The sequence below is a fragment of the Mauremys mutica genome, unplaced genomic scaffold (assembly GCF_020497125.1).
Source record: "Mauremys mutica isolate MM-2020 ecotype Southern unplaced genomic scaffold, ASM2049712v1 000298F_np12_obj, whole genome shotgun sequence".
Lineage (NCBI taxonomy): Eukaryota > Metazoa > Chordata > Testudines > Geoemydidae > Mauremys > Mauremys mutica.
The window spans coordinates 509,292-533,244 of NW_025422903.1; the positions used below are offsets into that span (position 1 = coordinate 509,292).

At 65.6% G+C, this 23,953-nt stretch overlaps 1 protein-coding gene across 1 annotated transcript; it reads left to right on the forward strand.

Moving 5' to 3' along the window:
• Positions 1-43: 43 nt before the first annotated feature.
• On the forward strand, positions 44-19,638 carry SMC1A (structural maintenance of chromosomes 1A). The gene is made up of 25 exons (XM_045000328.1): positions 44-296; positions 1,141-1,329; positions 1,418-1,530; positions 1,652-1,855; positions 2,620-2,858; positions 4,818-5,076; positions 5,448-5,588; positions 6,339-6,421; positions 8,991-9,198; positions 9,929-10,114; positions 11,551-11,730; positions 12,980-13,126; positions 13,395-13,532; positions 13,828-13,944; positions 14,699-14,805; positions 14,981-15,122; positions 15,364-15,509; positions 15,891-16,044; positions 16,529-16,639; positions 17,303-17,459; positions 17,714-17,868; positions 18,256-18,407; positions 18,581-18,650; positions 18,928-19,038; positions 19,253-19,638. Exons 1-25 carry the CDS (start codon positions 188-190, stop codon positions 19,334-19,336), a joined length of 3,702 nt encoding a protein of 1,233 aa, XP_044856263.1. The 5' UTR covers positions 44-187; the 3' UTR covers positions 19,337-19,638.
• Positions 19,639-23,953: the final 4,315 nt, after the last annotated feature.

The window sequence follows — 23,953 nt, forward strand, 5'->3', positions numbered from 1 at the left end:
AGGGCGGGGTCTGTCTCGCGGGAAGTGTGGCGCCTGTCGCGAGGTTTGCTCCGTTGGCGGCTCCGGGAGGGGGGGTGGCTCTGGCCGAGCCGGGAGCTGCGATTCCCGCCCGACCGTTCGCGGGCCCCGTGTCCGCCGCGGGTTTCCGTAGCCCTCCCTCCCCAGGCCCCCCCGCGGCCCCCCAGCCATGGGGTTCCTGAAGCTGATCGAGATCGAGAACTTCAAGTCTTACAAGGGGCGGCAAATCATCGGGCCCTTCCGGAGATTCACGGCCATCATCGGGCCCAACGGCTCCGGTAAGGGACAGCCCCCCCCCCCGCGCCCGGACATGGTACGGTCCGCGGCTCCCCCCGCCCCACCGGAGTGGTATGGCCCACGGAAGGTGGTATAACCGGCAGACACCCCCTCCCCACGGGGGGGGGTGGTACGGCTCTAGGAACCCCCTCCCCACGGGCCCCGTGGAATCCCCCTCCCCAGGCAGGTAGTACGGCCCGTGGAACCCCCTCCCCACGGGCCCCGTGGAACCCCCCTCCCCAGGTAGTTAGTACGGCCCGTGGAACCCCCTCCACACGGAACCCCCCTCCTCAAGGGAGGTGGTACGGCCCGTGGAACCCTCTCCCCACGGGTGTGTGTGGTACAGTCCACGGCACCCCTTCTTTATGGGAGGTGGTACAGCCTGCGGGACCCCTCCTGCCCCCGGGGGGCGGGGGCAGCTTCATGCCCTGGAACTCCCCCCCCCCCCCGCATAGGAGGGGTAGAGGTGGGATGGTGCAGTCCATGGACCCCGTGTCCCTACGGTGGAGGGGTGGATAGTACAGTCCATGGGACTTCCCAGTGATGAATGGTACAGTCCAGGGAGACCCCCCCCCTCCCCTGCTCCAGTGCGTTCCTCCCAGTGAGGAATGGTACAGTCCATGGAACCCCCCCCCCCATGTGGGGGAAGGGGGGATGGTGGGTCCATTGACCAACACCCCCCTTGGGAGGGATAGCGACTCCAGAGGACAAACCCTCCCTGAAAGGCACATGGTACAGTCCAGGTCCCCCCCCCCGCACCCCATTCTCCCGCCCCATGGCGCTGATCCTCCCCCCCCCCCCCCGGCCCCATGGCGCTGATCCCTGCCCCCCCCCCCTTTCTCCCAGGCAAGTCGAACCTCATGGACGCCATCAGCTTCGTGCTGGGCGAGAAGACGAGCAACCTGCGGGTGAAGACGCTGCGGGACCTGATCCACGGGGCGCCCGTGGGCAAGCCGGCCGCCAACCGGGCCTTCGTCAGCATGGTGTACTCCGAGGACGGGGCCGAGGACCGCACCTTCGCCCGCGTCATTGTGGGTGAGTGCCGGGGGGCGGTGGGGAGGGGGCTGGGCCGTGGGGGGCTCGCCCCTGGCGCTGCCGGGACTGACCCCGCCATCCCTTGCAGGGGGCTCGTCGGAATACAAGATCAATAACAAAGTGGTGCAGCTCAGCGAATACAGCGAGGAGCTGGAGAAGCTGGGGATCCTCATCAAAGCCAGGAACTTCCTCGTCTTCCAGGTGAGGGTGGGGCGTGGCTGACTTGTGGGTCCATCCGGGCATGGGCAGGGGGGAGGTGGAGGATAGAGTCGGGGCTGGCTGGCTCTGTGGGCCTGACCCAGCCCTGACCCGCTCTCCGCAGGGGGCGGTGGAGTCGATCGCCATGAAGAACCCCAAGGAGCGCACGGCGCTGTTCGAGGAGATCAGCCGCTCGGGGGAGCTGGCCCAGGAGTACGACAAGCGCAAGAAGGAGATGGTGAAGGCCGAGGAGGACACGCAGTTCAACTACCACCGCAAGAAGAACATCGCGGCTGAGCGCAAGGAGGCCAAGCAGGAGAAGGAGGAGGTGGGGTGGGGGCAGAGTGGCCCGGGGGGCAGGGAAGAAAGAGGTGGGGTGAAATCTGTGGGGGTATGGGAAGCAGGAGGAGATAGTCTCTCTGTGCGGTCAGTGGGGGTAGGGGCAATGGGGTGGTGTGTCTATGGGTTGTGAGGTGTTTTCGGGAGTGGCTGGGCTTTAGGAGGGGGGCCGTCTGGGTTCTAGTGGATGGGTGCTTGGGGGCTGGATGGGACTTGGGGGGGCAGGTGGGAGTGGGGGTTGTGAGGGGGTTCTAATGAGTGGGGTATCGGGGTGGGATTTGGAGGGCAGGGGGGAGCAGGGGGCTGGGCTCTAGTGGGTGATGGGCCGGTGGGGCAGGCGGATGAGGCTGGGCCCACAGGAAGAAGGTGGGGCTGGGGTTGAGGGGAAGGAAGGGAGAGGTAGGGAGGGGATCTAGAAGGGCAGGAGTGGGAGGTGGGATCTTTAGGTGGAGGTTGGGGCTGGAGAGGGATCCCTCAGTGAGACGGAAAAGGAGGGATGTCTTGGGAAGAAGGGTGGAGACAGGATTTCGAGGGGCAGGAACAGGTGGAGCAGGATCTCTAATGGATGGGGCAGCGGGGCAGGATATCAGGGTATGGGTGGAGTGGGATCCCTTGACTGGCCTGGGTCAGAGGTATCTGCTGGGAGTAGGAGGAAGTGGGGCGAGGTTTCTGAGGGCCAGGACAGAAGAGGGGGGAGGTGGTAGGTGGGAATCTCCCCTGACCCGGTGTTTACTCAACACACACCTCGGGCAGGCGGACCGGTACCAGCGCCTGAAGGACGAGGTGGTGCGGGCCCAGGTCCAGCTGCAACTCTTCAAGCTGTACCACAACGAGGCCGAGATCGAGAAGCTCAATAAGGAGCTGGGCTCCAAGAACAAGGAGATCGACAAGGACAAGAAGCGCATGGACAAGGTGGAGGATGAGCTCAAGGACAAGAAGAAGGAGCTGGGCAAGATGATGAGGGAGCAGCAGCAGATCGAGAAGGAGATCAAGTGAGGGCAGCATGTGGTAAAACTTGGGTGCTAGAACGGGGGGGGGTCCACGCTCCAGAGTGGGGCTGGGAGACACCGGAGCCAGAGGGTGCTGTTATGACCTAGAACTGGAGAATGAACACATTCTGGACTAGCGCACTGCAGAACTGGACTAAAGTTTCTAGATCAGGTCACTGTGCACTCTAGAACAGGAGAAGGGCTCTAGATCTTGTGAGCTCTAGAATGCCCCTTCCCCTTCTAGGTCTAGGGGAAGGACTGCACATTAGGATGGGAAGGGGGACACTGCAGCTGGGTCTTGTTCTAGAGCACGTGTGGGTATGCACTGCACTCTAGAACCTGGGGTTGCACTAGAAAGGGGACAGCTGCGCTGTAGAATTATGGGTTGCACTAGAACAGACAGAGGCTTTGCTCTAGAATGGGACATGACGCTCCAGGCAGGGTCTTGCTCTAGAATGGGAGCAAGATGGCAGAACAGGAGTAGGTATGGGCTGTACTCTAGAACCATCGTGGTGCACTAGAACAGGGGCGGGGATAGGGCTGCTGTGGGCTAGAAAGGGAAGGATGTGGTCTAGTAAGGAGCCCAATCTAGCATGAGGGGATACTGATACAGACTTGGGCTTCTTGGGTGCAGTCTACAGGGAATTGGGTCTAGAGCTGAGGGTGACTGTATAGTCTTTAAGAAGGATGGTATGGAAGGGTGATCTAGAACTGAGTTAGGTCTTGAACCAAAGTGCGGGGCAGGAGTATGGTTTGAGTAAGGTTGGCTGAAGCCAGCAGGTTAGCATTACATTCTAGAATGGAGTTGGGTTTAGAATGTGGCCTGGGCTGGAATGAGGTGATGAAAATTAGTAGAGTGGTGATTCTGATCTCAGTAGTGTGGTCTGGAACATTGCATTGTCTAGAACAGGGGTAGGCAATCTATGGCATGCGTGCCGAAGGCGGCATATGAGCTGATTTTCAGTGGCACTCACACTTCCCGGGTCCTGGCCACCAGTCCAGGGGGCTCTGCATTTTAATTTAATTTTAAATGAAGCTTCTTAAACTTTTTTAAAACCTTATTTACTTTACATACAACAATAGTTTAGTTATATATTATAGACTTGTAGAAAGAGACCTTCTAAAAATGTTAAAATGTATGACTGGCACACGAAACCTTAAATCAGAGTGAATAAATGAAGACTCGGCACAGCACTTCTGAAAGGTTGCCAACCCCTGGTCTAGAACAAGGGGTGGTTGGTGGAGGAGGATGGGTCAGGCTAGTTCAACATTAGTACGGTCTAGAATGGGTGTGGTATATGGAGGTTTCTCTGGAATGGGTCTGGTGGTGGAACAGTGTGGAATGGGGCTTGTTCTAGAATGAGGGTGGTCATGGTCCCCTCCAGAATCATGGCTGATCTAGAACAGGAGGTGATGGCGCAGGAATGTGGGTGAACTATAAAATGGGTGACCTGAAACAGTATGGGCATATGCTCTAGAACAAGGTAATGTATAATGTGGCAGGTAACAGTGTCTAGATTGGGTGGTCTGCATCAGTTTGGAGGTACACTCTAGAATCAGGCTGATGACATTGTCTGCATTGCATGGCCTGGCATGCCACTAACCTCTCGTAAAGTGGGGTGTAGAATAGACCAAGTGATGCTGTCTACGTTGGGTGGCTTAGAACAGGATGGATACAGACTCCAGAAATCTTGAACTAGGGCATATCAGGTGATTCTGGCTGGGTAGGATGGTCTGGGTTGAGTGTCCTAGAACATTATGTATGATCTAGAAACGTGATTTAGTACAATCAAGCTGATACTGTCTAGGTTGGGGTGTCTAGAACGGCATAGACATACACTTTAGAAGCGCTCTAATCTAGAATGGAGCAGGTGGGCTGTCCAAGTTGGAAGTCCTAGGATCCTACAGGCACAGCCTAGAGCGGGGTGGGGATCTGGAACCCATGGTGCCCCCCTTCCCCAGGGAGAAGGACTCCGAATTGAACCAGAAGCGGCCGCAGTACATCAAGGCCAAGGAGAACACCTCTCACAAGATCAAGAAGCTGGAGGCGGCCAAGAAGTCCCTGCAGAACGCCCAGAAGCAGTACAAGAAGCGCAAAGGCGACATGGACGAGCTGGAGAAGGAGATGCTGTCGGTGGAGAAGGCTCGGCAGGAATTTGAGGAGCGCATGGAGGAGGAGAGCCAGAGCCAGGGGCGAGACCTCACGCTGGAAGAGAACCAGGTATGGGAGGGGAGAGGGTTGGGGGGGTGGTGCTGGGCTTCAGGATTTTCTTTCACTTCCTGTCCTAAATGGGTGTGTGGCATTGCTCCCCAGTTCTACCACCCCAGAGGTGGCTGCATCTCAGCGACAGGCGAGCCCTCCCTGTGCGGTGTTATATGCGCCTGTTCCCCAGCTCTCCACCCCAGGCGAGCCCTCCCTGTGCGGTGTTATATGCGGCTGTTCCCCAGCTCTCCACCCCAGGCGAGCCCTCCCTGTGCGGTGTTATATGCGGCTGTTCCCCAGCTCTCCACCCCAGGCGAGCCTCCCTGTGCGGTGTTGCTGAGCAGCTGGGATTTGATGCTGTTGCTGTCCTGTTCTCTCCCCCCCGGCAGGTGAAGAAATATCACCGGCTGAAGGAAGAGGCCAGTAAAAGAGCTGCCACGCTAGCCCAGGAGCTGGAGAAATTTAACCGGGACCAGAAAGCAGATCAGGACCGGCTGGACCTGGAGGAGAGGAAGAAAGTGGAGACTGAGGTGAGACAGGATCTAGGATCCTTCCTCTCCCCGCACCCCACACTGCTGGGATCCCCCAGGCTGCTCCCCACGCCGCCCGCCTGTCACGAAGTGGGAATGTTCTTAATGTTTTCTCTGAATCCTGTGTGGGTGCCTCAGTTTCCCCTCTGCAGTTCTTGGGGATCTGGGTGGGGGGAGAAGGAGGGTGCGATTGTTGCAGAGCCCAAGAGGGCAGATGTGATGTCCCGACCGGCACCCTGTCTCCTGGGCCCCTCCCCTGCAAGGTGCCAGCTGAAGGTGTCGGAGAACAAAGAGATCAGGTGCCTCCTGGCCCGGGAAGGAGACAGAGGCCAGAGAGGAGGGGCCGGGGAGTCAGTTTGGAGCTGGCTGGGAAAACGGAGGGGAGCCCAGATGGGGCTCTGGCCTCCCTGGGGCCCCCCAAGATGGACCTGAGCGGGGGGGTCCTGTTGTCCGTACCTGCAAGACCTGTCTTGGATTGTTCCTGTCGGCTAATAAGCCTCCTGTGTTACTGGCTGGCTGAGAGTCACGGGGGCTCGCAGGGAGCCGGGGGTGCAGGGCCTTGGCTCCCCCAAAACTCCATGACACCGGCTCTCGCCAAGTTCTGATCCTCCCCTCGGTGTGGCCGTCCGGAGCCCAGCGGCTAGCGAGCTCCCTCCCGATGTCTAAGCCCCGGCTCGGGCCCAGGCCCTGCTCCCCACCCTTCCCCCATCTCCGTTTGTCCCCCCGCCTCACGCTGCGTCTCCGCCCCAGGCCAAGATCAAGCAGAAGCTGCGGGAGATCGAGGAGAACCAGAAGCGGATTGAGAAGCTGGAGGAATACATCGCTACCAGCAAGTACGCCCGGCCCTGCCCTGCCGGCGCCAGGCTCCGGGGGCTCAGCCGGGGGGGCTCCCCTGGCAGTCGGTGCTGCGGGGTGGAGGGGCTGGGAATGGGGCGCTCTCCCCGGGCGGTGGGTGCCGGGGGGCTGGGCAGGGGGCGCTCTCCCCGGGCGGTGGGTGCCGGGGGGCTGGGCAGGGGGCGCTCTCCCCGGGCGGTGGGTACCGGGGGGCTGGCCAGGGGGCGCTCTCCCCGGGCGGTGGGTACGGGGGGGGAGCAGGAGGCTGGGCAGGGGGCGCTCTCCCCGGGCGGTGGGTACAGGAGGGGAGCAGAGGCCTGGCCAGGGGGCGCTCTCCCCGGGCGGTGGGTGCCGGGGGGCTGGCCAGGGGGTGCTCTCCCTGGGCGGTGGGTGCCGGGGGACCGGCCAGGGGGCGCTCTCCCCGGGCGGTGGGTGCCGGGGGGCTGGGCAGGGGGTGCTCTCCCCGGGCGGTGGGTGCCGGGGGGGGAGCAGAGGACCGGCCAGGGGGCACTCTCCCCGGGCGGTGGGTGCCGGGGGACCGGCCAGGGGGCGCTTTCCCCGGGCGGTGGGTGCCGGGGGACCGGCCAGGGGGCGCTTTCCCCGGGCGGTGGGTGCCGGGGGACCGGCCAGGGGGCGCTCTCCCCGGGCGGTGGGTGCCGGGGGACCGGCCAGGGGGCGCTCTCCCCGGGCGGTGGGTGCCGGGGGACCGGCCAGGGGGCGCTCTCCCCGGGCGGTGGGTGCCGGGGGGCTGGCCAGGGGGCGCTCTCCCCGGGCGGTGGGTGCCGGGGGCCTGGCCAGGGGGCGCTCTCCCCGGGCGGTGGGTACGGGGGGGGAGCAGGAGGCTGGGCAGGGGGCGCTCTCCCCGGGCGGTGGGTACAGGAGGGGAGCAGAGGCCTGGCCAGGGGGCGCTCTCCCCGGGCGGTGGGTGCCGGGGGGCTGGCCAGGGGGTGCTCTCCCTGGGCGGTGGGTGCCGGGGGACCGGCCAGGGGGCGCTCTCCCCGGGCGGTGGGTGCCGGGGGGCTGGGCAGGGGGGGCTCTCCCCGGGCGGTGGGTGCCGGGGGGGGAGCAGAGGACCGGCCAGGGGGCACTCTCCCCGGGCGGTGGGTGCCGGGGGACCGGCCAGGGGGCGCTTTCCCCGGGCGGTGGGTGCCGGGGGACCGGCCAGGGGGCGCTTTCCCCGGGCGGTGGGTGCCGGGGGACCGGCCAGGGGGCGCTCTCCCCGGGCGGTGGGTGCCGGGGGACCGGCCAGGGGGCGCTCTCCCCGGGCGGTGGGTGCCGGGGGACCGGCCAGGGGGCGCTCTCCCCGGGCGGTGGGTGCCGGGGGGCTGGCCAGGGGGCGCTCTCCCCGGGCGGTGGGTGCCGGGGGCCTGGCCAGGGGGCGCTCTCCCTGGGCGGTGGGTGCCGGGGGGCTGGCCAGGGGGTGCTCTCCCCGGGCGGTGGGTGCCGGGGGGCTGGCCAGGGGGTGCTCTCCCCGGGCGGTGGTTCGGGGGGGGCTGGCCAGGGGGCGCTCTCCCCGGGCGGTGGGTACGGGGGGGGGAGCAGAGGGCTGGCCAGGGGGCGCTCTCCCCGGGCGGTGGGTGCCGGGGGGCTGGCCAGGGGGCGCTCTCCCTGGGCGGTGGGTGCCGGGGGGCTGGGAATGGGGCACTCTCCCCGGGCAGTGGGTGCTGGGGGGCTGGGAATGGGGCACTCTCCCTGGGCGGTGGGTACCGGGGGGCTGGCCAGGGGGTGCTCTCCCCGGGCGGTGGGTACCGGGGGGTTGGGCAGGGGGCGCTCTCCCCGGGCGGTGGGTGCCGGGGGGCTGGGCAGGGGGCGCTCTCCCCGGGCGGTGGGACCGGGGGGGGTGGGGAGCAGGAGGGGGGGCAGGGGGCGCTCTCCCCGGGCGGTGGGTGCCGGGGGGCTGGCCAGGGGGTGCTCTCCCCGGGCGGTGGGTACGGGGGGGGGGAGCAGAGGGCTGGCCAGGGGGCGCTCTCCCCGGGCGGTGGGGACGGGAGGGGAGCAGAGGCCTGGCCAGGGGGCGCTCTCCCCGGGCGGTGGGTACGGGAGGGGAGCAGAGGCCTGGCCAGGGGGCGCTCTCCCCGGGCGGTGGGTACCGGGGGGCTGGGCAGGGGGTGCTCTCCCCGGGCGGTGGGTGCCGGCGGGCTGGCCAGGGGGTGCTCTCCCCGGACGGTGGGTACGGGGGGGGGGAGCAGAGGCCTGACCAGGGGGCGCTCTCCCCGGGCGGTGGGTACCGGGGGGCTGGCCAGGGGGCGCTCTCCCCGGGCGGTGGGTACGGGGGGGGAGCAGAGGCCTGGCCAGGGGGCGCTCTCCCCGGGCGGTGGGTACGGGGGGGGAGCAGAGGACTGGCCAGGGGGCGCTCTCCCCGGGCGGTGGGTGCCGGGGGGCTGGGCAGGGGGCGCTCTCCCCGGGCGGTGGGTACCGGGGGCCTGGCCAGGGGGCGCTCTCCCCGGGCGGTGGGTGCCGGCGGGCTGGCCAGGGGGCGCTCTCCCCGGGCGGTGGGTACGGGGGGGGGGGGGAGCAGAGGCCTGGCCAGGGGGCAGTGCCCTGAGCGCTCGCCGGCGCCCCCCGCAGGCAGTCGCTGGAGGAGCAGAAGAAGCTGGAGGGGGAGCTGACGGAGGAGGTGGAGCTGGCCAAGCGGCGCATCGACGAAATCAACAAGGAGCTGAACCAGGTGATGGAGCAGCTGGGGGACGCCCGCATCGACCGGCAGGAGAACAGCCGCCAGCAGCGCAAGGCCGAGATCATGGAGAGCATCAAGCGCCTCTACCCCGGCTCCGTGGTGCGTGGGGGGAGGGGATCTATGGGGCACCGGCTCACCTGGCGCGTGGGGGTGCGGTGGGGCCAGGCGCCTCGGGGAGGGGGAGGGGTCTCTGGCTCTGTAATTTTGGGGGAGGGGGTGGCTGGGAGGGGACTCTTGCCTTGCTGGGGTGTCCCATTGGTTGGGGAGCTCATCGGGGGGTTGGGGGGCTCTGGGACAGGCGGGATTGCAGGAGTGTCTGGGATGGGAAGAGTTGAGGGGGGTCTCGGGGATGGGAGGGATTTTGGGGCATCTCTGAAACAGGAGAGGTGGGGGGGGTCTCTGGGGTGGCTGTGATTTTGGGGGGCTGGGAAGCGACTGAGATTTGGGAGTCACACAGGAGGGATTGTGGGGGTCTCCGGGAAGGGGGTGGGGGTTTGGGCCGTCTGGAACAGGAGCGGGGGGGGGTCTCTCGGCCGGGAGAGATTTGGGGGGGTCCCTGGAACAGGAGGGGGGGGGTCTCTGGGATGAGACGGGTTGTGGGGGGTCTCTGGGAAGGGGGTGGGGGTTTGGGCGGTCTGGAACAGGAGCGGGGGGTGTCTCGGCCGGGAGAGATTTGGGGGGTCTCTGGAACAGGGGGTGGGGTCTCTGGGACGAGACGGGTTGTGGGGGGTCTCTGGGAAGGGGCTCTTGGACTGGGGGAGGCTCTGGGCAGCAGGGAGTGGGGGTCCCTGTCCCGCTCACCCCTGCCCCCCCCTCCTTCCCTGCACAGTACGGGCGACTCATCGACCTCTGCCAGCCCACGCAGAAGAAATACCAGATCGCGGTCACCAAGGTGCTGGGCAAGAACATGGACGCCATCATTGTGGACTCGGAGAAGACGGGCCGCGACTGCATCCAGTACATCAAGGAGCAGCGGGGCGAGCCGGAGACCTTCCTCCCCCTGGACTACCTGGAGGTGAGCCCCCCCTGCGGGCGGGCGAGCCCCCCACCGCCTGCCCTCTCAGGCCCGGTCTGCGGTAGGCACACGCCGACCCCCGAGTGCCCGGCCCCTGGCCGCTCTGTTATGCTCCCCGGGAAGCAGCCTGTGCCAGCCCCCCGACTCCCCTTTAGATCCATGCCCAGCCTGTGCCAGCTGCCCCCAGATCCCTCCAGCGCCTGGGGCTCCTCGCGGTACCCGCCCGAGCCTTCGGCTTTCGTTTGTAAACAGGCTGTCTCGGTCGGCGTCGATTTCACCCTGGGTGGTTCTGGGCCAGCACCCGCTCTGTGTGTGCGGCCCCCGACGCCGTCCCCAAACCCCACCGGCGCGTTAGGAACGGGATGGGGAGTAAGACGGAAAATATCCCTGGGCCGCTGTGTAAATCCACGGTACCTCGAACGCCGTGGGCAGCTCTGAGCACCCTGACACCTGAAAGATCTGTTCGCATTGCGGCCAAGTACAGAGAGAGGCAACGGAAATAATTAGGCGGCTGGAACCGTTTGCATATGAGGCGTGATTGAAAAGACCGGGACTGTTCAGCTTAGGAAAGAGACGACTGGGACAGGGCTCTAAAATTGTGACTGGTGTGGACCAGGCGTCATTCGCCCCTTCGTGTAACACCGGGACCGGGGGTCACCCAATGAAACCTGTGGCCGCCAGGAGCTGGACTGGACAGGGGCTGGGTCACTCGATAGCTGCCCTGTTCGGTTCATTCCCTCTGGGGCGCCAGGAGCTGGACTGGACAGGGGCTGGGTCACTCGATAGCTGCCCTGTTCGGTTCATTCCCTCTGGGGCGCCAGGAGCTGGACTGGAGAGGGGCTGGGTCACTCGATAGCTGCCCTGTTCGGTTCATTCCCTCTGGGGCGCCAGGAGCTGGACTGGACAGGGGCTGGGTCACTCGATAGCTGCCCTGTTCGGTTCATTCCCTCTGGGGTGCCTGGCTCCAGCTGGTATCACAAAACGGGACCTTGGGGGAGCTCTGATCCGGGTCGTCTCGTGTTCGCTGCCCGCACGCTCGCCCCGGCCCCGAAAATCCCGTCTCGGCGAGGTCAGGCGACCGCCGCGTGAGGACGGCCCAGAGTTCGGTTTGAGGCCGTGCGCGCCGGCTCGCCTGGCGTGGCGCCGACGAGCTGCGGCTTAACGCTTAGACGCCTCAGCGGCTGCCGTCGTTCCTGCAAGGGGGGACGTTGAAACGGATGAAAATCTGACTCTCCCCCGTAACTTCGCAGGAGGGTGAAGATTTAAATCCAGAAAGGGGCCGGGCCGGGGGGGAAGGTTTCCATGAATGGGCGTTAGCTGGACGCGCGTTTCCTGGGGGCTCTGCCAGTTGGGAGCAAGGGGTCCCTGGCTGGTGTGTCGCTCCCTCCCCCCGCTGCACCGGGACTCTCCTGCGATCTCGCCCCCTCCCCCCGCAGGTGAAGCCCACGGACGAGAAGCTGCGGGAGCTGAAGGGAGCCAAGCTGGTGATCGACGTGATCCGCTACGAGCCGCCCCACATCAAGAAGGCCCTGCAGTACGCCTGCGGGAACGCCCTGGTGTGCGACAACGTGGAGGACGCCCGGCGCATTGCCTTCGGGGGCCACCAGAGGCACAAGGTGAGCCGCGAACCCAGGTGTCCGGCCTCCCAACCCACTAGACACCCCCTCTCCCCCCGTCCCTCCAGGAGAGAACCCAGGCATCCTGATTCCTATTCCCCACCACCGCCACTAGACCCCCTCCACTTCCTTCCCAGGGCTGGGGGAAGAACCCAGGAGTCCTGGGCCCCAGCCCCCTACTCTAACCACTCAACCCCACTCCCCTCCCAGACACAGGGACAGAACCCAGGAGTCCGAGCTCCCAGCCCCCCCTGCCCCTGGCTTTCTTCCTCAGCCTGGTCCAGTGCGTTGCGGGGGCTGGAGCCGCCTGGCAGAATCCTAGCAATCGGCCCGGAGGGGATCTCGACAGGGCGTCCCGTCCACCCCCGGCGCCGAGACAGGCCCGAGTCAGCCTAGGCCACCCAGGCAGGGGTTTGGCCAACCCCCTCCCATGACGGGGCTTCCACGCCCCCCCCTTGGGAGCCGATTCCGGCGCTTGACTCTCCGTCGAACGGGGAAGCGTTTCCTGCTCGCCAGCCGCAGTCTCCCCTGCTGCTGGCTCCTCGTCCCGCCGTCAGCGGGCGCAGCGAGCAGCTGATCCCGGCCGCGCCAGACTCTACCCCACTAGCCCCCCACTTCCTTCCCAGAGCTGGAGAGAGAACCCAGGCGTCCTGGCTCCCTGCCACCCTCCTGAATTCAGACCCCGGCTCCCAGTTTGTCACGGGTGGGTTGTTTTTTAGTTTTTGTTTTGTTTTTTTAAACCCTAATCCCGCCCTCCGAACGGCTGGCGACCCTCCCGGCTGGGCTGCAGACTTCATCAGCCCGCTCTCCGGGCCGTCGCTCGAATCGTCCGTGACCATAGCGAATCGCAGCGGCCCCGGGACCAAGCCCCACGGGAGCTGGATGCGCCCTCAGGCTTTGGGGATGGTTTTTTCCACCTGCCGGATGCTCATTTCATCTAGCTCCCACGGCCCCAGTTTGCTTGTGAGAATGTCCCCTGGGACTGGGTCCAGAACCCGACGAAAATCAAGATTTAGCTCGTCTGCAGCTTCCGCCGTCTACTAGGCCGGTGGCACCGGCAGAGAACAGAAATCGGTTGGTCCGGTGTGATTTGTTCGGCAAATCCGTGCTGGCTGTTCCTTGTTGCCCGGGTCTCCTCCAAGTCACTGCAGCCTCTTTCCAGGCGATATCCCTGAACCTCGCCCCGGCTGCGGCGCATGGGCGGGGACGGATGGCCGTGCCCTGACCAGCCGTGCTCTCGCCCCTGCAGACGGTCGCCCTGGACGGCACCCTGTTCCAGAAGTCGGGGGTGATCTCCGGAGGCGCCAGCGACCTGAAGGCCAAGGCCCGCCGTTGGGACGAGAAGGCCGTGGATAAGCTGAAGGAGAAGAAGGAGAGGCTGACAGAGGAGTTAAAGGTGCCGGAGGCTGGGGGTCGGATCCAGTAGGGGGCGCTCTCTCCTGGCAGTCAGTGCTGGGAGCTAGGCAGCTCTGTGTTGTGCGGCGTTCTGTGCGGCTGTTCCCCAGTTGCTCCGCCCCAGAGGTGGCTGCATTTCAGAGCCGGGTGAGCCGTCCCCGTGTGGCGTTCTGTGCGGCTGTCTCCCAGTTGCTCCGCCCCAGAGGTGGCTGCATCTCGGTGCCGGGCGAGCCGTCAGGCTGTTGTTAAAACCCTCTTGTGCCCTTTAGGAGCAAATGAAGGCCAAGCGCAAAGAGGCCGAGCTGCGGCAGGTACAATCCCAAGCCCACGGGCTGCAGATGCGGCTGAAATACTCCCAGAGCGACTTGGAACAGACCAAGACGCGTCACCTCGCCCTGAACCTCCAGGTACCATCGACTCGGCTGTTCTTGGGGGGTGGGGGTGGGGGCGCTAAATGGATCGTGGAGTCTCTGCCCCCACCCACCCCATTCTCCCTGACGTCTGTTTCTGGGAGGTGGCGTCGGCAGGGTCGCCAGGACAGACGTTCTACAGGTGGGGGTTGGGGCTGTAAAAAGTCCTGGGGAATTGTGCGGGGCTGTAGGGGGAGGCAGGATCGGGGCTGCGGGGGGCCTGCCGCGGTGGGGGGGGCTGCTCCCCCAGCTGGGTATTCACCCCTTGTCCCCCTGGCCTCCCCCCCCACAGGAGAAGTCGAAGCTGGAGAGTGAACTGGCTAACTTTGGGCCCCGCATCAATGACATCAAGCGAATCATCCAGAGCCGGGAGCGGGAGATGAAGGATCTCAAGGAGAAGATGAACCAGGTAAGCGTGAAGCGTAGTCCATGCAGTGCCCCCCCGTGTGGTGCATTGTGGGGAATGTAGTCTGTGCTGTGCCCTGGAAGCGGTGCATTGTGGGGAATGTAGTCCGTGCTGTGCCCTGGAAGCGGTGCATTGTGGGGAATGTAGTCTGTGCTGTGCCCTGGAAGCGGTGCATTGTGGGGAATGTAGTCCGTGCTGTGCCCTGGAAGCAGTGCATTGTGGGGGCCGTAGCCTGCAAGGTGTCCCGGAAGCAGTGCATTGTGGGGGACATAGTCCATGCATTGTGGCATCTCTTTGGCCTGTCCCCTGCTGCAATGCATTGTGGGGGTTATACTCCACCCTGGTGATCATAGGGGGAGTCATAGTTTGAAGCAATGCATTGTGTGTGTGGGGGGGTAGTCCATGTAGCATTGCTCTGCTGCAGTGCATTGTGGGGGATGTAGTCCAAATAGCCTTGGTCCCTGGCCCTCTTCTGCTGCAGTGCATTGTGGGGGATGTAGTTCGTGTGGCACCTTCCCATGCTGCATCCTGGGGGTTGTAGTCTGTGGCTATGCTCCCAGTTCTGCCTCTCCACTCCTGCCGGCCCCTTCCTGTGCAAAGGGAGGGGAGATCAGTTGCTGGGGGGTGAGGGGTGGAGTTCGATGCTCCTGGGTGGTGCCGGGTTGGTAGCCCAGGACCCGGAATTGGGGCTGTCAGATGGGGCAGGGAAGGGGCACCCCCCAGCCAGGGTCTAACAGCAGCACTCTCCCACCGGCAGGTGGAGGACGAGGTGTTTGAGGAGTTCTGCCGGGAGATCGGGGTGAGGAACATCCGGGAGTTTGAGGAGGAGAAAGTGAAGCGGCAGAACGAGATTGCCAAGAAAAGGTACCAGCCCGGATGGGAGACAGCGCCCCCTAGAGGGGAAAGGCCCCGAGTCCCATTCCCTGCCCCCTGAGCCGGCCAGTCCCTGCCCCAGGGTCGGATGGGAGCCAACGCCCCCTAGAGGGGACAGGGGGAGGGGAGAACCCTGCACCCTGACTCTCCCCCCCCCGGCCCCCAGGCTGGAGTTTGAGAACCAGAAGACGCGGCTGGGGATCCAGTTGGATTTCGAGAAGAACCAGCTGAAGGAGGACCAGGAGAAGGTGCACATGTGGGAGCAGACCGTCAAGAAGGACGAGGCCGAGATCGAGAAGCTCAAGAAGGTACCAGGAGTCAGGGGGGCGGGAGGAGGTGAGGGGGCGGGATCTGGGCGCTGGGGGAGGGAGGGGCGTGGGGGTGCTGCATTGGAGGGTGGGGCTCCCTCTCCAGCTACCCCGGAAGAGCAATGCTGGGGGGGTGGTTTCTCCTCTCCCTGTCCAAGATGAGCCATATGGGCAGTGGTGGGTGGGGCTCGTTCCCCCAGGAGCACTGTGGGCGGGGCTCACTCCCCCCTCCCCCGTGCAGGAGGAGCAGCGTCACATGAAGATCATCGACGAGACCATGGCCCAGCTGCAGGACCTGAAGAACCAGCACCTGGCCAAGAAATCCGAGGTCAACGACAAGAACCACGAGATGGAGGAGATCCGCAAGAAGCTGGGCGGGGCCAACAAGTGAGTGACAGCCAGGGGGTGGGGCCAATGAGCTGGTTTCCAGCTGCCCCGGGGGTGGGGCCACTGCATTGACAGCTGGTCATTGGAGGCGGGGCCAGTGAGTGACCTGGGCCCATTGGAGATGGGGCCTGTGTATGGTAGATTCCCATTGGAGGAAGGTCCATGGGGGCGGGGCCAGTGCATGGTAGCTCTCCATTGGAGGCGGGGCCACTGACTCAGGTGCAGTGGGGGTGGGGTCAGGGAAGGGGGCGGGGCCTGTGCGTGGTAGCCCTCCATTGGTGACAGGGCCGGCCAGTGGAAGTGGGTGGGGCCAGCACATGATGGACATCCGTTGGAGGCGGGGCCAGCCAGTGACCTGGGCCCGCCCCCCTCGCCCCGCAGGGAAATGACCCACCTGCAGAAGGAGGTGACGGCCATCGAGACGAAGCTGGAGCAGAAGCGCAGCGACCGCCACAACCTGCTGCAGGCCTGCAAGATGCAGGACATCAAACTGCCCCTCTCCAAGGGCACCATGGACGACATCAGCCAGGAGGAGGTGGGGGATGGGCGGGGGCTGGCCGTGACGCTGTGTGTGTGTGTGTGGGGGGGGGGGGCTTGGGGGAACAAATGGGGGCTGGAGGAGTGGGGAATGCGGGGGGGTCGTGATGCTGGGGGGGTGACTGCAGGGGTACAGATGGGGGCTGGAGGAGTGGGGGAGGGGGGGGGGGACTCGTGATGCTGTCGGGTTGGGGTACAGATGGGGGCTGGAGGAGTGGGAGAGGCGGGGGGGTCGTGATGCTGGGGGGTGACTGCGGGGGTACAAATGGGGGCTGGAGGAGTGGGGGAGGCAGGGGGAGTCATGACACTGTCGGGGGGTTGGGGTACAGATGGGGGCTGGAGGAGTGGGGGAGGCAGGGGGGGCCATGGTGCTGTGGGGAGTGGAGGGGGGGGTTTCAAAGGATGAGTGGCACTACGGGGCAGGGAGGGGGAGGGCTCTGTCCTTCCCGGTCCCTCCTTCGCTCACCTCCCCCCCACCCCAGGGCGGGGCGCACGGCGAGGAGCCTGTCAGCAGCTCCCAGCGCACCTCCAACATGTACGCCCGGGAGGCCCTGATCGAGATCGACTACAGCGACCTGTCCGAGGACCTCAAGGTGGGCAGAGCCTGGGGGACTCCCCGGCGCACAGGGCTTGGGGGCGGGACACCCGTGGGCACCGACTGTGGGACTCCCCGCCACTGGAGATCCCGCTGCGGCGACCCCGCCCGGATTGCCCTGCGGGACTCCCCGCCACTGGAGATCCCGCTGCGGCGACCCCGCCCGGATTGCCCTGCGGGACTCCCCGCCACTGGAGATCCCGCTGCGGCGACCTTGCCCGGATTGCCCTGCGGGACTCCCCGCCACTGGAGATCCCGCTGCGGCGACCCCGCCCGGATTGCCCTGCGGGACTCCCCGCCACTGGAGATCCCGCCGCGGCGACCCCGCTGCGGCGACCTTGCCCGGATTGCCCTGCGGGACTCCCCGCCTCTGGGCAGGGGTGGGGAGGGTTCCTTGGCCAACCAGGGTCTCCATGGAGACGATCGCTTGGTTGTAAAATGGATGAGGGTTCTCAAGTTTCCTCCCTCCGAGGCATAAGCCCCGCCTCCTAACGGATGGAGGCGGAGCCAGGAAGAAATGCTCCTCCCCCACCCTATTGTCGATGGCACCTTCCGCTGAGGCCCGGGAGGTGAGATATGGGGCCGGATGGGCCTGTGGAGGGAGGTGGGTGGGGCATGAGTGGCTGGCTCCACCCCCTCCCCTTCTGTCCCGCCCCCCCAGGACGCCCAGGCGGAAGACGAGATCAAGCAGGAGATGAACCAGCTGCAGCAGAAGCTGAATGAGCAGCAGAGCGTCCTCCAGCGCATCGCCGCCCCCAACATGAAGGCCATGGAGAAGCTGGAGAGCGTCCGGGACAAATTCCAGGAGACCTCCGACGGTACCGGACGCCTGGGTCCCAGCCCGGGGAAGGGGGGTTAGAGCAGGGAGGGCTGGGAGCCAGGACTCCTGGGTTCTCTCCCCGGCTCAGGGAGGGGGGTAGGGTCTGGTGGGTTAGAGCAGGTGGGGCTGGGAGTTAGGACTCCTGGGTTCTCTCCCCAGCTCTGGGAGGGGAGTGGGGTCTAGTGGTTAGAGCAGGGGGGCGGGAGCCCGAATGCCTGGGTTTCCACTCACCACCCCCACCCCACCCCGCAGAGTTTGAGGCAGCCCGGAAGCGCGCCAAGAAGGCCAAGCAGGCATTTGAGCAGATCAAGAAGGAGCGATTTGACAGGTTCAACGCCTGCTTCGAGTCCGTGGCCACGAACATCGATGAGATCTACAAGGCTCTGTCACGGAACAGCAGCGCCCAGGTGAGCTCCGCCCCCTCTCTGCCCCCTCCCCCGTTCTCTCCTTCCCTGCCCCATCTGGGACCCCCTTTGACTCCGCCCTGCCCCCACCTTCTTCCTGGAAAGGCAGCATCTGTCCTCTGGGCAAGGTAGCTGGGGACCCCACCCCTGAGCCCCATGCTGGGTTGGGAGTTAACCCCCATTGAGATGCGTGTGGCAGTTCACACCTCTGCGAGCGATCGGCTCAGGCTCTCAGCAGACTCAGGCACCGTCGCCTTTTTGAGCTTTTCTCCCCAGTCACGAGGGCTAGGAACGTTAGTAGTATTGTGATCCGAAAGTGGGGAGGTGGGGCTGGAGGCTCTGCCTCCTTCGGGCCCCACCCCTTACTGCCCCTCCCACCCCCCTCTGTAGGCGTTCCTGGGTCCGGAGAACCCCGAAGAGCCGTACCTGGATGGAATTAATTACAACTGCGTGGCCCCCGGCAAGCGGTTCCGGCCCATGGACAACCTCTCCGGAGGGGAGAAAACTGTAGCAGCCTTGGCCCTTCTGTTTGCTATCCACAGGTAGGAGACGCGGGGGCCCAGTGGGGTAGAGTGGGGGGGCTGGGAGCCAGGACTCCTGGGTTCTCTCCCCGGCCCTGGGAGGGGAGTGGGGGCTGGTGGCTGAGAGCAGGGGGCTGTGGGGCAGGGTCATCGGCGAACTCCCCGTCACCCCCTCGTCTCCGCTCCCTCCCCAGCTACAAACCTGCCCCCTTCTTTGTGCTGGACGAAATCGACGCCGCGCTGGACAACACCAATATCGGGAAGGTGTGTGGGGCTGATGGGGGGCCTCCGTGGGCCATGTGATGGGAGGGAAGCTGGGGGGGGAGAAAAGGGAAGTGGTTTGGGGAGACGAGGATTTGGGGCAGGAGAGTTCGGGGCTGGGGACTCTGGGGAGAAAGGTTTGGGGGAGGCAGTCGTGGAGGGGGTGCCCCATTGACCCCCCCCCCCGTAGATGAGAGGGTTTGGGGGGAAGGTCTGGAGCTGGGGGGGGGCTGAGGGTTTTAGGGGACCCCCATTGACCCCACCCAAATCCCCCCCACAGGTGGCCAACTACATCAAAGAGCAGTCGGCCTGCAACTTCCAGGCCATCGTCATCTCGCTGAAGGAGGAATTCTACACCAAGGCCGAAAGCCTCATCGGGGTCTACCCCGAGGTACGGGGGGCTGCCCCCCACTTCTCTGCCGACCCCTCCAGCCCCTGGGGGTGGGGCACGGGGTGCCTGTCTCTGCCTGGGTCTGGGGGGCATGTGGGGGGGGCGGGCAGGGCATTTGGGGGGGCGGCACAGGCCCTGCCTGGGGTTGGGGGGGGTGGGGGGAAGGGTCCCCCCCATTTTATCCATCTCTGACCCCCCCCTCCTCTCTCCACAGCAAGGGGACTGCGTGATCAGCAAAGTGCTGACCTTTGACCTCACCAAGTACCCCGACGCCAACCCGAACCCCAACGAGCAATGAGCCGGCCGGACGCTGCCACGGGTGGGGGGCTGTGATGGGTTAACCCCCATCCCCTTTATTTTAACCATTTCATTGCCTCTGCCAGTGCAGTCTGGGGGGGCAGGGGCTATTAACCCCCCGTCTCTAAGGTGAGGGCCACCTGTCTCCACAACGCTGGGGGGAGCGGTTTTATCCCGGGGGGGGCTCAATTCCCCCCACCCCCCCGATGCTATTTTTAGAATCATGCTATTTAACTTGCTTTTTAAAATCAGCCCCCCGGGGGATCAGGCTTGGACGTTTTAGCCCTGGTAGGGCTGGGATTAGGGGGCGGGGGGGGGGGGATCACGGGGCTGTTGCTTTTCGAGTTGTGTGTCTGTGTGTGTGTGTGGAATGTGTCTTTTTGCAACAAAATAAACCAGATTTTCCCCTTCCCTGGATGGCTCGTAGGTCAATCTTTGGGGGCTGGGGTTGGGTGGGTGTGTGCCCCCTGCTGGCGGGGATCAGACCTGCTCCCTGTGCCAGGGGGCACGTGCCCTGGGGTGAGGCCCCGGGTACCAGCCAGGGGGCTGTGACGGGAGGTGGGCAAAATGGGGGTGCTGATCTGATGGGGAAGGGTACTGGGGGTCTGGTCTGGGAGATGTGGGGCAGGCTGGGCCTGTGGGTCTGATTTCCCCTCCCCCTCTGTTGAGACCAGAGCCATCGCAGCCCTCAGGGCACGGAGCTGTGAGCCGGGCATGGGACAGGGGGACCAGAAAGTGCCAACCCTGGCCTAGATCCGTGTGGTGGCAGGAACTCAGGTGAGACTGGCCAGGTGGTGCCAGCTCCCTGCTCATCCCTACCGGCGCCCCAGAGCGGCTCAGAGCCCCCTGTCCTGTGTCCTGGTGCCAGGGCAGCCTGGGAGCGGACGGACCCAAATAACCTGCCTGACCCCTCCAGGCAACCGCCTGGTGCCCTGAAACATGAGAGTGGATTGGAGTCAATTATCCTCATGCCGAGCTGCAAGGGGTGGGAGCATTTGGGGCAATCGGGGTGTCCCCAAAGGTCCGTTCCCCCAGACAGGAGCCCCGGAAGTGCTCACAAGCCAGCCTGGGGGGTGGTATGTGTGTCGCTGCCCCGCCCCAGAGGTGGCTGCGTCTCCACACTGGGCGAGTTCTCCCCATACGGCCTTGTGAGACTGTTCCCCGGCTGCCCCGCCCCAGAGGTGGCTGCACTGGGCCAGCCGTCCCTCTGCAGTTGTTAATTAGCAGTAAGGTTATTTGCATTTTGTTTCTGTGGTAACAGGGCCCCTGGGTGCTGGCATAAACTATTGGCTGGGGGGGAGGGTGTACGTGGGGGTGGGCATAACCTTTGAACTTACTTTTCCCATCAGCCACTCCCACCCTGATCCTGTGCGAGAGGGGCTGGGAGCCAGGACTCCTGGGTTCTCTCCCCAGCTCGGAGGGGAGTGGGGGCTAGTGGGTTAGAGCAGCGGGGGCTGGGAGCCTGGGCACCTCATTTTGCCTGTAATCCATAGGGGCAAGTTCACCACCTGTATTTGTGCCTCAGTTTCCCCTGGGCTATGCCTGGGATGAGTCTGGGTATTTTGGGCAGGGAGGTTAGTCCTGGTGTCACCCCCCCCCCCAAACAGCCACCCCCCTGCCTGGCTGACTCAGCTTCTCCCCCCATGCACATGGCTGGAGGTGATTATAGGGTACCAGGCCCTGGTGCAGGTGGGGAGTGGGCTGAATACGGCTGCCAACCCTCCCCCCAGCACACAAACTGAGGCTGCTGGCTCAGCATTTTGGGAAGTGGGGGCAGAGAGGGTCACAGTGTGCAGGGAGGGTTCTGCCCTGGAAACCAGAGGTGGCTGTATCTCAGCACCGGGCGAGCCCTCCCTGTGGGGTGTTACATGCGGCTGTTCCCTGCCCCAGAGGTGGCTGCATCTCAGCACCGGGCGAGCCCTCCCTGTGGGGTGTTACATGCGGCTGTTCCCTACCCCAGAGGTGGCTGCATCTCAGCACCGGGCGAGCCCTCCCTGTGGGGTGTTACATGCGGCTGTTCCCTGCCCCAGAGGTGGCTGCATCTCAGCACCGGGCGAGCCCTCCCTGTGGGGTGTTACATGCGGCTGTTCCCTGCCCCAGAGGTGGCTGCATCTCAGCACCGGGCGAGCCCTCCCTGTGGGTGTTACATGCGGCTGTTCCCTGCCCCAGGGGTGGCTGCATCTCAGCACCGGGCGAGCCCTCCCTGTGGGTGTTACATGCGGCTGTTCCCTGCCCCAGAGGTGGCTGCATCTCAGCACCGGGCGAGCCCTCCCTGTGGGTGTTACATGCGGCTGTTCCCTGCCCCAGAGGTGGCTGCATCTCAGCACCGGGTGAGCCCTCCCTGTGGGTGTTACATGCAGCTGTTCCCTGCCCCAGAGGTGGCTGCATCTCAGCACCGGGCGAGGCCTCCCTGTGGGTGTTACATGCGGCTGTTCCCTACCCCAGAGGTGGCTGCATCTCAGCACCGGGCGAGCCCTCCCTGTGGGGTGTTACATGCAGCTGTTCCCTACCCCAGAGGCAGCTGCATCTCAGCACCGGCTGTGCGTGGCTGTTCCCCAGTGGTGGTGGAGGGATTCTCTGCTGAGCTGCTGTGGTATGTGCATTAGAAATAGGAGACTGATTTATTAATCTGGGCTAATTAATTAAACAGTCCCTGGAAGGGGGTGGAGGCGGGTTCCCCCCGGGCCTGGCTGCTTTTCCCTCCTGCCCGGTCTTCACCTCTCCCCCCGTGGGGCCTGGCTCACGCTCTGCCCCCTCCCTGCCAGGGTCCTGGCCTGGGACGCCTGACATCTCTAACAAACTGGAAGGAGGGTCAGGACTCCTGGGTTCTCTCCCGGGCTCTGGGAGGGGAGGGAGGGCTGGTGGTTAGAGCAGTGGGGTTGGAGCCTGGACTCCTGGGTTCTCTCCTAGCTTTGGGAAGGGAGTGGGGGCCAGAGGGTTGGGGGGGGGGGGCTGGGAGCCAGGACTCCACCCTGCCTCATGTTTTTGGGCCCATGCCTCAGTTTCCCTTCTCCATCCTGCCTCCCACTACTGCCCCCCCACCCTATGGCAGTGGAATTCACCCGTTATCTAAGCAGGGGGACGCTGGGTACCCCAGGGTGGCAGATTTGATCCCTCCTACCCCAGGCCTGTCCCCTCTCTGGCCGGCTGGCCCCGATCCATGAGGCCCGTGGGGCTGGGCCCACGACTCACCCCAGGAGCAGGGGCCACCGCAGGGCTGCCCCCTGACCCCAGCTGTGGGCCCAGGCACCTCCCCCTGGGCTTTGGGGCTCCCTGCCCCCAGGCTCAGCTGGGGATCCCCAGCTCAGGGCTGGCCCTTGTGCCCCCTCCCGTCTCAACGTGGGGCTCCCCTCCTGCCCCCCCAGGCTCGGCTCAGCCTCCCCGTCTCCCAGGCGCGGCTCAGAGCGGCTCCCCCCAGCCTCGCACCCCCCAGGCTCAGCCAGGGGTTCTTAGGGACCCCCCCCAGCTTGGCCGGCTCGGGGCTCGCCCCCCAGGGATTGTCTCAGGGGACCTCCCCCAGGCTCGCCCCCGGGCTCGCCTCAGCCTCCCCCCGCAGGCTCGGCCGGCTCGGGGCTCCCCCCCCCCCCCGGCGGGGCTCGGGCTCGCCGGGGCTCGCAGGGCGGCGCGCCGCGCCGGCAGTGCGCAGTGGGCTGTGCGCTGCGGCGGGCGGGCGGGCGCTCCGGTTGCCGTCGCTCGGCGGAGGCAGCAGCCGGGGCGGCCCCCCCCGCAAAAGGCCCCTCCCCCCGGGGCTCCCCGCAAGGCTCCGGCGGCGGCCGGGACCCTGCAGCCCCCTGGGGGCTCGCCAGCCGGCCCGGGGGGAGAGGCAGAGCGGGGCGGGTCGAGGCCCCCCCCGCCCCAGTCCCTCTCCATCATTGCGGGGCGCAGGGCGCACGGCTCCGGGCGCAGCCTCCTGCGGGCGTCCCTCTCCATGGAGGGGGGACCGGGGGCGCCCGGGGCCGACAGCCCGAACCGGGCCGTGGAGTACCTGCTGGAGCTCAACAACATCATCGAGACCCAGCAGAAGCTGCTGGAGACCCAGCGGCGCCGGATCGAGGAGCTGGAGGGGCAGCTGGAGCAGCTGACCCAGGAGAACCGGGACCTGCGCGAGGAGAACCGGGAGCAGCCCGGGCGGGAGCGGGAGCGGGAGGGGCCGTTCCACCAGCACCCGGGCCGGGAGTACCAGGGCCGGCCGGAGCGGGACAGTCAGTACCAGAACCGGACAGAGCGGGACAGTCAGTACCAGGGCCGGCCGGAGCGGGATGGGCAGTTCCAGAGCCGGCCGGAGCGGGATGGGCAGTTCCAGAGCCGGACGGAGCGGGACGGGCAGTTCCAGAACCGGACGGAGCGGGACGGGCAGTTCCAGAGCCGGACGGAGCGGGATGGGCAGTTCCAGAGCCGGACGGAGCGGGACGGGCAGTTCCAGAGCCGGACGGAGCGGGACGGGCAGTTCCAGAACCGGGAAGGCCAGTACCAGAACTGGGAAGGGCAGTTCCAGAACCGGGAAGGCCAGTACCAGAAGCGCGGGGACGGGCCGTACCAGAACCGGGATAAGGAGCCAGAGCCGCACCCCGGGAACCGCGAGGGGCCCTACCAGAACCGGGACGGCCACTACCGGGAC

What these genes read in the sequence shown, in the direction of transcription:
- SMC1A (XM_045000328.1), top strand. Translation starts at nt 188, where the DNA reads ATGGGGTTCCTGAAGCTGATCGAGATCGAGAACTTCAAGTCTTACAAG. An exon ending in GGAAGAAAGTGGAGACTGAG is followed by an intron (nt 5,589 to 6,338) that starts GTGAGACAGGAT and finishes TCTCCGCCCCAG; the next exon opens with GCCAAGATCAAGCAGAAGCT. An exon ending in TCATCGGGGTCTACCCCGAG is followed by an intron (nt 19,039 to 19,252) that starts GTACGGGGGGCT and finishes CTCTCTCCACAG; the next exon opens with CAAGGGGACTGCGTGATCAG.